This window comes from Schizosaccharomyces octosporus (genome assembly GCF_000150505.1).
Source record: "Schizosaccharomyces octosporus yFS286 unplaced genomic scaffold supercont6.1, whole genome shotgun sequence".
Lineage (NCBI taxonomy): Eukaryota > Fungi > Ascomycota > Schizosaccharomycetes > Schizosaccharomycetales > Schizosaccharomycetaceae > Schizosaccharomyces > Schizosaccharomyces octosporus.
Window position 1 is genome coordinate 4,286,935 of NW_013185619.1, and position 13,436 is coordinate 4,300,370.

A 13,436-nucleotide genomic window follows, 5' to 3' on the forward strand; every position below is an offset into this window, starting at 1 on the left:
AAGCCACTACTGCAAGACACACAATCTCCAACCTGGAATGTTTGAATTTGAACTTTTTTTCGCTATTTAAAGCAAAGAGCATAAAATATATATCCTTTGGTCAATGTTGACATGTTAAATGGCAAACTTCTCATCAAAACAGACTAGTTCTATGGATGGTACGCATTCTATATCAAATCAATTACATCTGTCGGAAGTAGCAAACGAGGATGAAGCTTTTCCATTTAAAGAAAGAAAAGATGAAATACTTCATATGGATTGTGAGTTCAATGATTCTCTTTCAACAATGAATGACACATGGCAACCAATGGAAGTGATTACGAGCTCCAAGTCTGCGTTGGAAGACGAAGATCCACTGAGTGGCTTCTCATGTCAGGCAGGTGAAAATATTAATCAAGAGTTGTCTACAGATGCTCAATATACGCGCGTTTATCGAGATGAAAACGAAGATCAAAAGCATCAGCTTGATGGCAATGCTATGAAGGTACTCAATATGAATGACAATAATCAGGATGAGTTAAATATGGAGAATCAAATGGGTTTTACTGGTGGTATTCTGACTGAATCAGAAAAAATGGCATACGCTGGCGTATGCAGATTAGCAATATTGGTGATGGTAGATAATGTCGCTCGACTAACGTCTTTTTCTTGGTATCGAGGCGAATGCAAAAGTGCACTTGAAAATATTATTGTTTGGGCTGACAAGGTTACGGAAAACTTATATGAACATTTAGGGATTACTAAAGAAGAACGAAAGATGATTGAAAACCTGCAGCGACATTCTGTCTCATTACAAGACCTTGCCAAAATTCTTATCTCGTCAAATCATGTAACGTCAGCTTCAGATATTTTGGAAGATGAGGACTTGATTGATGAAACTGGTTTATCAGACATTGAGTCATCTGAAGAAGTACGAATTGACGTTCGATGGACTGTAATTTGCGATCTTTTCCTTGTGTTAATATCCAAATCTATCTATGATGCTCGTTCACGAGTTCTTTTACACTATGTGGGCAAAGTATTGGGTTTGGACTCGTTGGAAATTACAAAGTTTGAGAAATATATAATTGAGACCATTGAAACTGATCATGTAAATGAATTAGACATGGGATCAAGCTCAAACAGTGAAGCTGTCGTTAAGTTTCGTAAAAAGTTTTCAAAGCGTCGCAAATATGTCTTGATGGGTTTGGCAGGTGTCGGTGGAGGTCTAGTCATTGGTCTCTCATCTGGTCTGCTAGCTCCCTTTATTTCTGCTGGCATAGGAGCTGCATTTACTACTGTTGGTTTGAGTGGTGTCGCATCCTCTGGTTTCTTGGCCGGCGGAGGAAGCGCGGCCTTAATTACAGTCGGAGGTGTTTTGTCAGGAACGCATCTGGGAACCACCGGAATGGCACGTCGAAAAGCAGATGTCAAAACTTTTGAGTTTCGGCCACTACATGCCAACGGACGGTCTAATGTTGTTGTTACTGTGTCTGGATGGATGTCAGGTAAAGAAGATGATGTGCGCTTGTCCTTCTCTTCTCTTGATCCAATTGTAGGTGACGTGTTTTCCGTCCTCTGGGAACCAGAAGTGCTTGCGTCTGCTGGTCAGACGATGAACATTTTAGCTACCGAAGTCGTGACTCAGTCATTGCAACAAGTGTTGGGTTCCACAGTACTGGTATCATTGATGGGTGCTATGCAAGTACCGTTAATTTTAACCAAACTGAGTTATTTAATAGATAATCCTTGGAATAACTCTTTGGATCGAGCTAAATCCACTGGTCAGTTACTCGCCGATTTATTGTGCTATAGATACTTAGGAGTCAGACCGGTAACACTGGTAGGCTATTCACTGGGTGCTCGCGTGATATATTACTGTCTGAGAGAATTAGAAAAGAAAAAAGAGTTTAGTGTGGTGGAAAACGTGTATCTCTTTGGTACTCCTGTAATCTTTAAGCGTTCTTCTTGGCTAAAAGCCAGTTCAGTCGTAGCTGGACGTTTTGTGAATGGCTTTAAGAAAAATGACTGGATTCTTGGTTATCTGTTCCGTGCTACTTCAGGTGGAATAGGACGTGTTGCTGGATTGAGGAGTATTGACGATATTCCTGGCATGGAAAACATTGATGTTACTGATATAGTTCCAGGTCATTTAGCTTACCGGGAAGTAATGCCGGAGCTGTTATCTATAATTGGATTTGAGTTACTTAATGAAGAACCGGATCTAGTGCAGGAACCAATACCGGAATCTTTGCAAGAGCGACAATCTGAGTTACTACATGAAGTTGAAGCGGAAGAGTGTCAAAAAAAGCAACAAGAACTGATTGCCCGTACTATGAAAGCCAAAGGACGCAAATATACACCAGAGAATACTTCTATTTATCGCAGCCTTAAAAAATCTAAAAAAAAAAGCGGTTCATCTTCGAAACCTTAGGGAGACTGGAATCCCATAATATTTTAATTCGAAGCTTCTGTTATCTAATATGATTGTCACGATAATCTAGTTTAATAATGAAATTGTAATGTGCATTAACTAAAACTTTATGTATAATCTAAAATTCATAAGTTATTATGCGATTGGAAAAAAAAAAAAAAAAATGTGGCATCATCATTAAATAAATAGTTCGAAAGGTCAAATCAGTCAAATACTTATTGTACTTAATCCAACATGACAAAAAGAAATAAAAAGACATCAATCTATATCATTGTTTGGCGTGAAGCCATAGCTCCCTAATGTTCGTAAAAAATTCGACATGGACGTTTGCGTAATCGTTTATCGCACTAAGCATTTCGCTTTGACGGACGTTATCAAAGAGTTTTGACTCCTCCCGAACACGTTGATTAAATGCTTCGTGTACAATCGATGCTTCTTGAATAGCCTGCTCCACAGCTTGTAGTTCTGACTGAACCTGCTCTAATCGCTTCAGCCGAGAATCATTGTGATCAACTCCACGCAAATCATCAAACGTTTTAGAAAAGCTAAATCCGTTAGAACCCCCGGATGATATTTTATCTCTTTCTAAAGATAGTTTTGACGAATATTCCTGCAAAGCCTCCACATCCTGCTGCTTTTGGTCACGGCGTTTCAATAGCTCCTTGAGAGACTGGGCATAAGACTGAACATCCTTGATTGTATCAAGTAAAAGAGTTAGCTTTTCAATTAAAAATGAGTACTCTTCACCTGTTTTTTGAAGAGCTTGATGTATGGATTCGACGGGAATTTCGAGTGTTTGGTCTAATGAAGCCAGTCGATCAAACTGGGCAGAAACATCTTCGTAGTCAGTTTCAAGAGTTTTCTCAAGACGAACAATTCTTTGAATGGAAGTTTCGAGGTTAGAGATACCCAACATGAACTGTTGCACGTGATCCCGCTGGATATCAAATTCAGTAGGCTCTTCCTTAAGCTTTGAGAAGGCGTTTAGTAATGAGTCAGAAAACTCATCCAACTTCGATGTAGTGTTTAATTTTGGCTGAATGAAATAGCGAACATAGTTGTTCCAGTTTGGATTCTCTAAAAAGGCAATGAAGTGAGGAGAGCGATGTAAAACTGGATGAAAAGCGCAACGGGTGATGTAGCGATTTAAAAGACTGGCCCTCCTATATATAAAGTTATCAGAAAATCGATTTCCTTTTATGTATTCTAAAAAGTTGTTAGGCAAAAGGGCGAAATGATGGAAAACACGTTTACAACACATACCTAGTTTATGTTTAGCAGGCAGTGGTGGAACAACACAATCTTCATTTAAACGAGATAATATTTCCTGAAGCTTGACAAAATCAGAAAATCGGCGTCGTACTTTACATTCTGGTCGTGTGAATAGGGGTGAATTCGTCTTCATATCATTGTTAGTATTCCATTGCAAGGATTCATAAAATGAAATAAAATTTACCTTTGTAATTATTAGATAAGAAACATGTGCATCGCGTGAACCTTGCAGCTCCTTTCTAGGTTCTGTTACGGAACATTCTAAAAAGGAAGTTGAGATTGGAGCAGGATTCTCTGAATTAGTAGAGCTTAACATAGAAGACGGCAAATCAAAATGATAGGAATATGAGATTCCAAAACTATTTACTTCGACAAGGTGTTATAAAGGCCGCTAACGAGGGTACTTATCACAAACGTATTCAAAGGGAAGAGAGAAAGAAACTCCTAATGAGACAACAAAAGGTCACTGTTCCTTCAAAAGCTGCAAGATGAAGAAAAAAGTCGAATGCCTAGCCGTAACTTGTCAGGAAGCAGAAGTTACGATTCGTGTAGTTTATGAGGATTAACCGTTGTTAGGAAATGTACATGCGGTTCAGGATGTGTTGATACAGGATTTTAGTAAAATTAGCTTGTTTTGTTCACAGAGAATGCCAAACTTATGCTTGTTTAGAGATAGCGTTGGATGCGAGGTTGGTTCTAGTTTCCCGTGGTATATGCGATAGATGAGAGGAGTGTTCGAGCAGGCTGAGGGCGTCGAAAAGAATTTAGAATCAACAGGATTCTGTAAATCCTTAAATAAAGAAAAGTTGGTTTTTCGATAAATTCCTTTTTCTTGAATGTATGTGGTGGTTGAAGTGTCAGAGTTGTTGGATGGAATGAATGCCAACAGTACTAGTATAAGAGCATCTGTTGGTATATTGTATATAATTATGTACTAAATACACTTAGAAATTTCCTCTACAGGAAGACTGTGGTAGGCTTGATGCGACTTCGAATTTATGGTTCAATTGATTCATCGACATTTGTGAGTCTTGTTCGTTAAATGAGACAATTGAATATGCAAAAGTTGTACAGCTTTCCTTCCTTCTTTTTTTCAATTAAAATAGTTTAATTGCTACAGTTTACCGTTGGTCTGTGTTTTCGTTTTTAAAGGGTTTCTAAATACTGCTAAGGGAAGCCTAGTTTTAAGGCTTCTTTGAACCGTAGTTGACAGCTGAATAAATTGTTTTTTTTAAAAAATTTAACTACTATCTAAATATTTTGCATCAGATTTCTTCAATGAAGCAAGTTTCTTAAGGAAAAAGCTATTCGATCTATTGAAGCTACACACCTTTGCGAGAAAAAATAAGTTCTTCAATTTCAAGAAGAAAAATTTTTGAAAAATAAAAGAAATTTGTATCGCGTTTGGTATGGACTACGCAAATTCGCTGATTTTTAATGTGTAAATACTTCAGTCTCAGAAGTTATGAACTTGCCATCAGAATTTGAATAACCAAGTGAAAAATGTAATTTCTCTTTATTTTTTTTTATATTTTATTAAAAAGCTTTATATTCCATCTTTAATGAATTCCTTTCTTCTTTCATAGACCAAAATGCAAAATGTAAACAAAGGGAATTTTCGTATACGTAAATGTAAACAAATGAATACGTAAGTGGTCGGTTTGTTTACATAAATATATAAACATGTAGGATATCAATTGTTGCGACTTCGTATTTCTGTTTTATAAAAAAATTTCATAAAAAATTTGAAACAATTGGGATCAAGTTGATCTGCTTTTATTTGCAATGAACGAAGTAAGAGTTAGGCGTTGAATTATTCTGTTAGAGAGCATCTTCCTTACAATCTTAGAAAGGTAGTGAAAAATTTAGGATAACAAGATTAATAATAAATCATTTCTGCAATATATTCGTTAAAGATAGAGCTGCTAGATGAACGTAAAAATGTTTGTACTATAAGAAAACTCCGGAACAATACACTGGAAAGAAAGATCATGGATTTACATGAATAAAAAACGAAAATAGCTCTGAACAATAGTCAGTAAAGTGATCATTTCGTATGAACCTAGCAACAAGGATCTTGAAGAATAAGATATCAGTCCAACCGTACCAAAGTAGCTGTTTATTTGGTAGCTTCTACTTGGAAAGCATGAAAGTTGATGATGGATACAAGCAGTAGCATGCTTTCCTATAACGATGAAGAGACAAGTACGTTTATTTCGTCTTCAAGTCACCTACTGCCATCCATTGCATTGATACAATATGATAATAGACAGATTTGCAACAAGAGTACTTTTAAACTCATTCTCAAAAAATATTAAAAAGAATACTCCGGTTTATTCATCTTTTAAAAAAAAAGACCATTTATGAGGATTGAAAATGAACGCGTAAACGGAGTTTTCCTTATGAAGAAGCTCTCGTTTTAAGTACAATATCAAGCTAGTAAACACTCTTCTAAGGTAAAAGAAGATTCAATTGATAGATAAAAGATTTTTACAAGCGCGAATGAATCCGACGAGTCATAGAAATCCTATATAGTAAACGGAGAGTATAAAAACATTTCCCAGTCATAAGAAAATTCCAAAAATTGCCAGAATAGTTTGAAGAAAGCGAGAAAAAAAAGAAATAGCTCCATTCATGAATGTAGCTCTTTCCTGTGTCTTTTCCGGTACCTTTCAACAAAGGTTGAAAGGAATAAAACAATGAATTTTGGAGCACTCCCAAATAAATGTCGTCACAAAATATGAATATGTTTTATGTTTCTTCGACATCCATCAATCCGGTATTTCTGAGTATTACGACAGCAGTAAGTGGGAATTTTGATTCCATCCAAGAGTAGCACTTCATGAATAAATCCGTATTTTTAAAATAAGTATTGGTTTTTAATAAAAATAGTTAAAATGTAAGATTGAAAAGGGCTTGATCTTCGGTTTGCAATCGACAGGTGGCTACACTTAACCAAACGTTTTCTTTGTACTTATTAAAAAGTTCATGAGTCTACTAGAAACGAAACGCATTTTGGCCATCCAGGTAAATTGTAGAGTTTGGATATAAAGATCTAACTAAAAAGTCATCGGTTTGTCACGGTTATGTTGGTAATCGTTCTGCTACATTTCCCTTGCAACTTTTGGGTTGGGATGTGGATGTTATACCTACCGTAGAATTGTCAAACCATGCAGGTACGCTCTTACGGAAACGTCGTTCTACAAGAAATCTAACCCTCCTAAGGCTACCCAATTGTTAAAGGAAGAACGTTAGATGCCTCTAATATTATGGACTTATACCAGGGCATAAGCCTTGCTAATCCAAATGGATACAATTGTCTTTTGACAGGCTATTCAAGAGGAAAAGAATGCGTAAAAACTATTTTTGAGATCGCGAAACTTGTAAAAGAGAAAAGCCCGAATGTCATTTGGGGTATGATCTATCACCTTTACGTTTATGATGAATTTTCCTATACTAAATTTCTTTATCTTTAGTGCTAGATCCAGTCTTGGGAGACAATGGAAAACTTTATGTCGAAGAAGCAATACTTCCTTTATATCGTTCCATGTTGCCTTACGCGGATCTAATTACACCTAATGGGTTTGAAGCCGAGTATGGTATTCCATTTCTTTTCCTTGATAATCTAACAGTTGTATAGAGTTCTGACAGAAATGCCAGTAAACTCATTAGAGTCTGCCTATGATTGTATTCAGGTTTTGCACAAGACCTATCATATTCAACATGTAGTAATTTCCTCATTCTTGGCAATAGAGGGAAATAACCGGAACCTCTATTGTTTTTCTTCTTCAGTTGGCTCAAAGCCATTCTATGTGAAGATCCCATTCATCGAAGGATTCTTCTGCGGAACAGGAGATCTGTTAACAGCTTTGCTCGCAGCCCATATCGCTTCCAATGATTTTAAAGAAGATCCGGATCCTTTCAAAAAAGCAGTAGAAACTTCTTTAAGCTCTGTTCATGAAGTAGTACAACGAACTGCTTCTCATGTTGAATCTTTGAGTATGAAAGAACATCATCCAGCACATTCGGAGCTTTCGATCGTAAAAAGTCAACGCAGCATCCTTTCTCCCTCATTTCCGTTAACTGGTATTTATTTCAATAGATCTGAAAACGCTTTATAAGAACTATATTTTTCAAAAGACGATCTCTATTCACTTCTACTCTCTTGATCTTTATACGTACAACATATTTCCTATTTTAATATTTGAGCAACATTTAATCAAAAAGTAAAAGTAAATATATATATATATATATATTTAAACATTCATTATATGAATTTTCACTTTCCTCTTCTTGTTACGTGTCATCTCATCTATTAAGTTGTAATGACTTCCCATAACAACCAAGACTAACCCAGCTTCATCCGCCATGCTATCATTAGACTATAACAACAGATTCATTCACGATATTCTGACTGAACGGTTTCAAACGTAAGCGAAAAATTAAATTATAATGGAAGCTAACCCTTTAGTGCGAATCCGTCGTCAATTGATCAGGTTGTCACAGATTTTGACGGAGTGACCTTTCATATCTCAACTCCCGAGTCGAAAACGAAAATTTTAATCAGTTTGTATATGAAATGTTTCTCCGAATTGGTTAATTACGGCACTCTGGATCTTCTCAACCAAATCTACGGTCCTTACGTTCACAACCCTGTAGAGAATGGATACAACTTCAGTATCGTTATTGACTTGGAGCAGTTACCTTCTACCCAAGAAGAAAGAGAACAACTGATTATTTCCGCTTCTTTATTAAAACGAAATGCTCTTGCAGCTCCATTCCATGGTGCGTTTGCTAAGCAAGCTGAATTGGCTGAAGTAGTAAAGAAAGATCCTGAAAGCACTGTTTTGGTAAACAAGAAGTCGGTTGCTGAAAATCATATGGCTATCCATTACCGTGATGAAGAAATGATTTTCTTATGGCCTGAACACGATCGGGTCACCGTGGTCTTTTCCACCAGGTTTTTGGAAGAAGCAGATAGAATTTTTGGTAAAGTATTTTTACAAGAATTCGTAGACGCCCGTCGCCGTCCTTCTATCCAAACTGCACCACAAGTGTTGTTCTCTTACCGTGACCCTCCTTTGGAAATCCGTGATGTTTGTGGAATTCAAAACGAGCACGATGATACCGGATTCGTAACCTTTGTTTTGTTTGAGCGTCATTTCACCCCTCAAGTCCGGGAGGACTGCATATCGCACATTCAGATTTTCCGCAATACATTGCATTATCACATCAAGGCATCTAAGGCTTATATGCATCAGCGCATGCGCAAGCGTGTTGCCGATTTTCAAAAAGTCCTGAACCGTGCTAAGCCTGATGTGGAAATGGAAAGAAAAACTGCCAGCGGTCGATCCTTTATGCATGCATAAATATGGATGACAACTATCCATGCAGTCTTTTTCTATTTGCTGATGAAAAGGATTATGCATCGCTTTTTGTAATATCCTGTTATCCTTAAGGAAACAGGTCAAGAAAAACTCGTAAGTTGAAAAGCTTCTACTACGTTATAGTTTATCTTTCCACGAATTTTGATTATGCGCTTATGTGTTATATAGCTGGATTCTATCTTTCTAATGAATTATTCTTTTAGCCGTTGATTGTAGAGTGCGCTGATAGATTAAAATTAATCCAAGTTATTCTTACATTTCATTTGAATCAATCGTGATTGAGCATGACGTGTAGAATTGTGTATTAAAATCGTTTCTTAAATACTTGCTTTCTTGCAGAGAAAAGTATATGTACATGGCATGCCGTCAAGACGAAAATCTTGCTTCATTTAAACTGCTTATATTCACAAAGGGAAAAGAGGAGTTGTCAAAAATTCAATACTGTAAAGACTATTCGAATAACCCGTTTTAACATTATAATGAACCATAAAAAAACCCTATTATTCTCTTTTCATTATCGGTTGATAAATACATTTGTTCAAGTCCAAAACGCCTGCCTGCAAGTGTTGACCGTAAAACAGGATAAGCAACTCTACATTTCACGAAAAGAAAGTCGGCGACGATTGTCTGCCGCATTCGACTCATATTTACGTTTTCTCCTCCTGCTGGTTTCTGTTGAATCATCTAGATCGTAGTTTACAGAACGAGCATTAGGACTGGTAAGAGAAGAAAGGGAGAATAAGCGATCTGACTCTACATATTCTGAGCGACGACGTAAATTTGATCCAGTGGCTTTCAGTAATCCATCGAAGCCACGGATGATATTTCCTGTCCCGGATGTCTTTTCAAGATAGTTTCCCTCTAGCTGATACAAGGAGTCTTCAATATCCATCAAGGAAGTCTCCAGATCTTGACGCTTTTCAAGCATCTCATGCAATTCCTTTTTACAACTTTCATAATAGGAGGGATTTGCTATCTCTTCCTACATGTTTTCTTGGTTAGTTTTCAAAGAAGGAAACGTGCTATGGACGACTTTCAGAATAACAACCAAATGTCTTTGATTTTATCCGTAAATAACTTGTGAAAGAACATTGCTGGTATATTTACGTACAGACTTGTTGACTTTTATATTGGAATCAGACATTGCTGAACAATGTTTGACACCGCCTTCGCTAACTTTCAAATTAAGATTTGATGCCTAAATTAACACTTTAAACAAATTTTATAAGGAATCTAGTTCTCTGAGCTCCCTTTCCCCTTCTTATGCAGTTTCGTTGGTGTCTTGAAGTACTTCTCTTGAAGAAAAGAGTATGATATCGTAGTAAGACCATTTAAGTATGTTTTTATTTTTTGCTAAAATGTATTCATAGAAGCGTAATGTGATTTGAATAAGAATCGTATTTCCTCTTGAAATTCAATTCTCTAAAACTTCGCAGTCCGCATTTCCGAAAACGTCTGTTCATCGAACCCTGGTCATTCTCAAATCTGTGATGTTCATAATGGAATCAACTTATGAGCATGGATAGGGCTTAGAGAAAGAAATTGAATCTCTTCATCCTTCCTTATATCCATCACGAGCAGTCGCGCATGGCCATTCTGAGTTGCTTCCTATTACGCCGAGCCTGTATATAACGGAGACCAAAGATTGCCAAAAAAATGAGAAAAACCAAGTTTTTATTGAAAATCTTTTAGCAAACGATGAAACTTTATAGGCTTCCTACGATCCTCTCTGTGAGTAACCTAGCTTGATTTGCGAGTTGTTTCGTGACTAGGGAACGCAAAGTTTACAAGAAGTAAGAAACAATCATTATAATTTTATTCTATATTTTAAATAAAATATGTAGCTCGTATGAACAACACTTGTAAAAGGACAAGCAATATGATGCAGAACATTGTATGGACAATCAGAAACAAAAGAAAACGGGTGCTAATACAAGTTTTATAACTGTTACACATTTTAAAATATTCACACAAGAAGTTTTCTTGTAAATCTTATCCAGCTAGGCATGGGACATTTGCATCCTTTCTTCCTCTCATCCAATGCATTGATATTAACTTTCAGAACCAGAATACAGCATATCTGCCCTTTTTTATATATGAAAACATTTCAATCATTAATTCTATTTTAACATTCCTCCTATTTATACTTTCTATATGCCTGCTATAGATACGAAACGTCTCCTTCGTTTATTGCCAAAATCAAAAGAAGAACAATCAGAATGTGTTTCTCGACTGCGATATGAGGTGATGCTAGACAAAATTGAATCTGATATAGATGGAATTTCTCATGTGCGTCCTTATATTTGGAGCGTTTTGTTGAACTCTCCCCCTCGTAGTGCGGATGAGTATATTCACTATGTTCGCCAAGGTCCTTCTCCCATGGCTCAGAAAATCCAAAATGATGTTTCTAGAACATTGGTCGTTGAGACAAGGTTCCACGCCCGTGTATCCCAAGCTTCCTTATCCCGTGTATTAAATGCCTATGTTTGGAAACGAGGTGCCATCTATGTCCAGGGCATGAACGTACTAGCTTCTCCTTTTCTATACGTTTGCAAAAGTGAAAGCCAAGCATTTCATCATTTGGATAGACTCTTGCAACGTGAGTGTCCTCAATACGTCTTGCCCAACATCGATGGCGTCCATAGAGGAGCCAAGGTACGTGGATTGAAATTTTCAATTCTAAAGGTTTAAAGGAAATGCATATATACTAACTAAGAATAGCTTCTTGATAAATGTCTCGAAACGGTTGATTATCCTCTTTACTCTCATCTTTTATCTAAAGGTTTAACCGCCAAACTGTATGCTTTGCCTTGTATGTGAATTTGAATGAAGACAAGTCGGCCTCATTTAGAAAAGAATATGATTCTCTTCAAACTGTTTACGTTCTGTCTACTAACTTTCTAGCCATCCTCACACTTAGCGCATGCACAGCGCCTCTTACAGAAGCGTTAGCAATTTGGGATTTTTTGTTTGCTTACGGAACACATCTTAATATCCTCTGTGTTATTGCACAGCTGCTTTTATTTCGTGACCAATTGCTCAACCATTCAAGGTATGGAAATAAAAAACTCAGTGATCTTGGAATGTAGCATATCACCTTAACATAAATCTGCTCAAGGAAACAAAAACAAACCCCTATTCGTCTTCATTTCATACACAACTTTCCTCCATCTTACTGTTTTTTTCCACTACTGATCACTGCAGTTCGTTATCGTCTTTTACACTTGCTAACAAATTAGCCCAATGCATCTATTACGTACTTTTCCGGATCTAGACGCTGAAAAAATAACGGGGCTCACCATTGTCCTTATAACCAAAATACCACAGGAGCTTTATAATCTATTAGCGCGCCATCCCTGGGATCCGGAAGCAGGTATAGTGATCGACCGTTTGGAACCGTTTCGACGTTAGGTTAGGGTAAGGGAGAAACCAGTCACGACGGTATTCACAAGGAAAAAAGGAGCGCATGAGTTTCTTTAAGCACCACCTCTCACTCGCGTTGCACCTCAACCAAAAAACAACAAATTAAATCAAAATGGGTCGTATGCACAGTAATGGAAAGGGTATGGCATCCTCTGCTTTGCCCTACGTTCGCTCTCCCCCTGCCTGGTGCAAGGCTGATGCCGAATCTGTTGTCGATCAAATCGTCAAGTTCTCCAAGAAGGGTATGTCCCCTTCTCAAATTGGTGTGACTCTTCGTGACTCTCACGGAATCCCTCAAGTTCGCTTCATTACTGGTATGTTTAATAATTGGTTGGTATTCGGAGTCAAAAAATTGCGATGAAAAATTTTCAGTATCTCTGAATTACCAAGTAACTCGATTTGGGAACTAAATGCTAACTTTTCTTAGGTCAAAAGATCATGCGTATCTTGAAGGCTAATGGTATGCCCTTAATTACATAGTTTAATATGCCTCTGTTTGGTTTTGTGTGCTGACAGAGTGATAGGTCTTGCTCCCGAGCTCCCCGAGGATCTCTACAATCTTATCAAGAAGGTAAGTTAATCACACAAAGTTTTTTGCAACTGCTTGATTTGTAGTTGCAATTGTTTGATTAGTTTTTATACTAACAACGGTAGGCCGTTACCGTTCGTAAGCACTTGGAGCGTAACCGTAAGGACAAGGACTCCAAGTTCCGTTTGATTCTCATCGAGTCTCGTATTCACCGTCTTGCTCGTTACTACCGCAAGGCTGGTGCTCTTCCTCCTACCTGGAAGTACGAGTCTGCCACTGCTTCTGCTTTGGTTGCTTAAGCTTGTCAGACAACGGCAAAGTGAATTCTTGGTTGAAATTTGCTTTTGGGCTTGAAAATAAGATTGTTATCATAAAAACTTAGTGAAGTGAGACTGTAAGCTGTGTAGTTGTA

General features: G+C 37.3%; 7 protein-coding genes across 7 annotated transcripts; 5 read left to right on the forward strand and 2 right to left on the reverse strand.

Annotated features, from left to right (window-relative positions):
- Positions 1–118: 118 nt before the first annotated feature.
- Positions 119–2,413, forward strand: SOCG_04513 (DUF726 family protein; the record flags this gene model as incomplete). Its single annotated transcript, XM_013162259.1, has 1 exon — positions 119–2,413. The coding sequence occupies one exon, from the start codon at positions 119–121 to the stop codon at positions 2,411–2,413; it is 2,295 nt and encodes a 764-aa protein (XP_013017713.1).
- Positions 2,414–2,503: 90 nt separating this feature from the next.
- SOCG_04514 (autophagy associated protein Atg24) lies at positions 2,504–4,654 on the reverse strand. Its single transcript, XM_013162260.1, has 3 exons — positions 3,870–4,654; positions 3,677–3,812; positions 2,504–3,619 (listed from the first exon to the last, which is right to left on the reverse strand). The coding sequence occupies exons 1-3, from the start codon at positions 3,999–4,001 to the stop codon at positions 2,682–2,684; spliced, it is 1,206 nt and encodes a 401-aa protein (XP_013017714.1). The 5' UTR covers positions 4,002–4,654; the 3' UTR covers positions 2,504–2,681.
- A 2,019-nt stretch (positions 4,655–6,673) lies between these two features.
- SOCG_04515 (pyridoxine-pyridoxal-pyridoxamine kinase) lies at positions 6,674–7,806 on the forward strand (the record flags this gene model as incomplete). Its single annotated transcript, XM_013162261.1, has 5 exons — positions 6,674–6,712; positions 6,753–6,861; positions 6,911–7,099; positions 7,162–7,279; positions 7,326–7,806. 5 exons carry the CDS (start codon positions 6,674–6,676, stop codon positions 7,804–7,806), a joined length of 936 nt encoding a protein of 311 aa, XP_013017715.1.
- A 203-nt stretch (positions 7,807–8,009) lies between these two features.
- SOCG_04516 (ARP2/3 actin-organizing complex subunit Arc34) lies at positions 8,010–9,356 on the forward strand. Its single transcript, XM_013162262.1, has 2 exons — positions 8,010–8,115; positions 8,157–9,356. The coding sequence occupies exons 1-2, from the start codon at positions 8,054–8,056 to the stop codon at positions 9,052–9,054; spliced, it is 960 nt and encodes a 319-aa protein (XP_013017716.1). The 5' UTR covers positions 8,010–8,053; the 3' UTR covers positions 9,055–9,356.
- Positions 9,357–9,664: 308 nt separating this feature from the next.
- Positions 9,665–10,216, reverse strand: SOCG_04517 (NuA4 histone acetyltransferase complex subunit; the record flags this gene model as incomplete). The annotated part of the gene is made up of 2 exons (XM_013162263.1): positions 9,665–10,054; positions 10,184–10,216. The coding sequence occupies 2 exons, from the start codon at positions 10,214–10,216 to the stop codon at positions 9,665–9,667; spliced, it is 423 nt and encodes a 140-aa protein (XP_013017717.1).
- Positions 10,217–11,226: 1,010 nt separating this feature from the next.
- On the forward strand, positions 11,227–12,483 carry SOCG_04518 (two-component GAP Cdc16; the record flags this gene model as incomplete). The annotated part of the gene is made up of 4 exons (XM_013162264.1): positions 11,227–11,727; positions 11,794–11,884; positions 11,977–12,124; positions 12,312–12,483. 4 exons carry the CDS (start codon positions 11,227–11,229, stop codon positions 12,481–12,483), a joined length of 912 nt encoding a protein of 303 aa, XP_013017718.1.
- A 78-nt stretch (positions 12,484–12,561) lies between these two features.
- On the forward strand, positions 12,562–13,398 carry SOCG_04519 (40S ribosomal protein S13). The gene is made up of 4 exons (XM_013162265.1): positions 12,562–12,809; positions 12,923–12,955; positions 13,020–13,066; positions 13,150–13,398. Exons 1-4 carry the CDS (start codon positions 12,608–12,610, stop codon positions 13,321–13,323), a joined length of 456 nt encoding a protein of 151 aa, XP_013017719.1. The 5' UTR covers positions 12,562–12,607; the 3' UTR covers positions 13,324–13,398.
- The last annotated feature ends 38 nt before the right edge of the window (positions 13,399–13,436 follow it).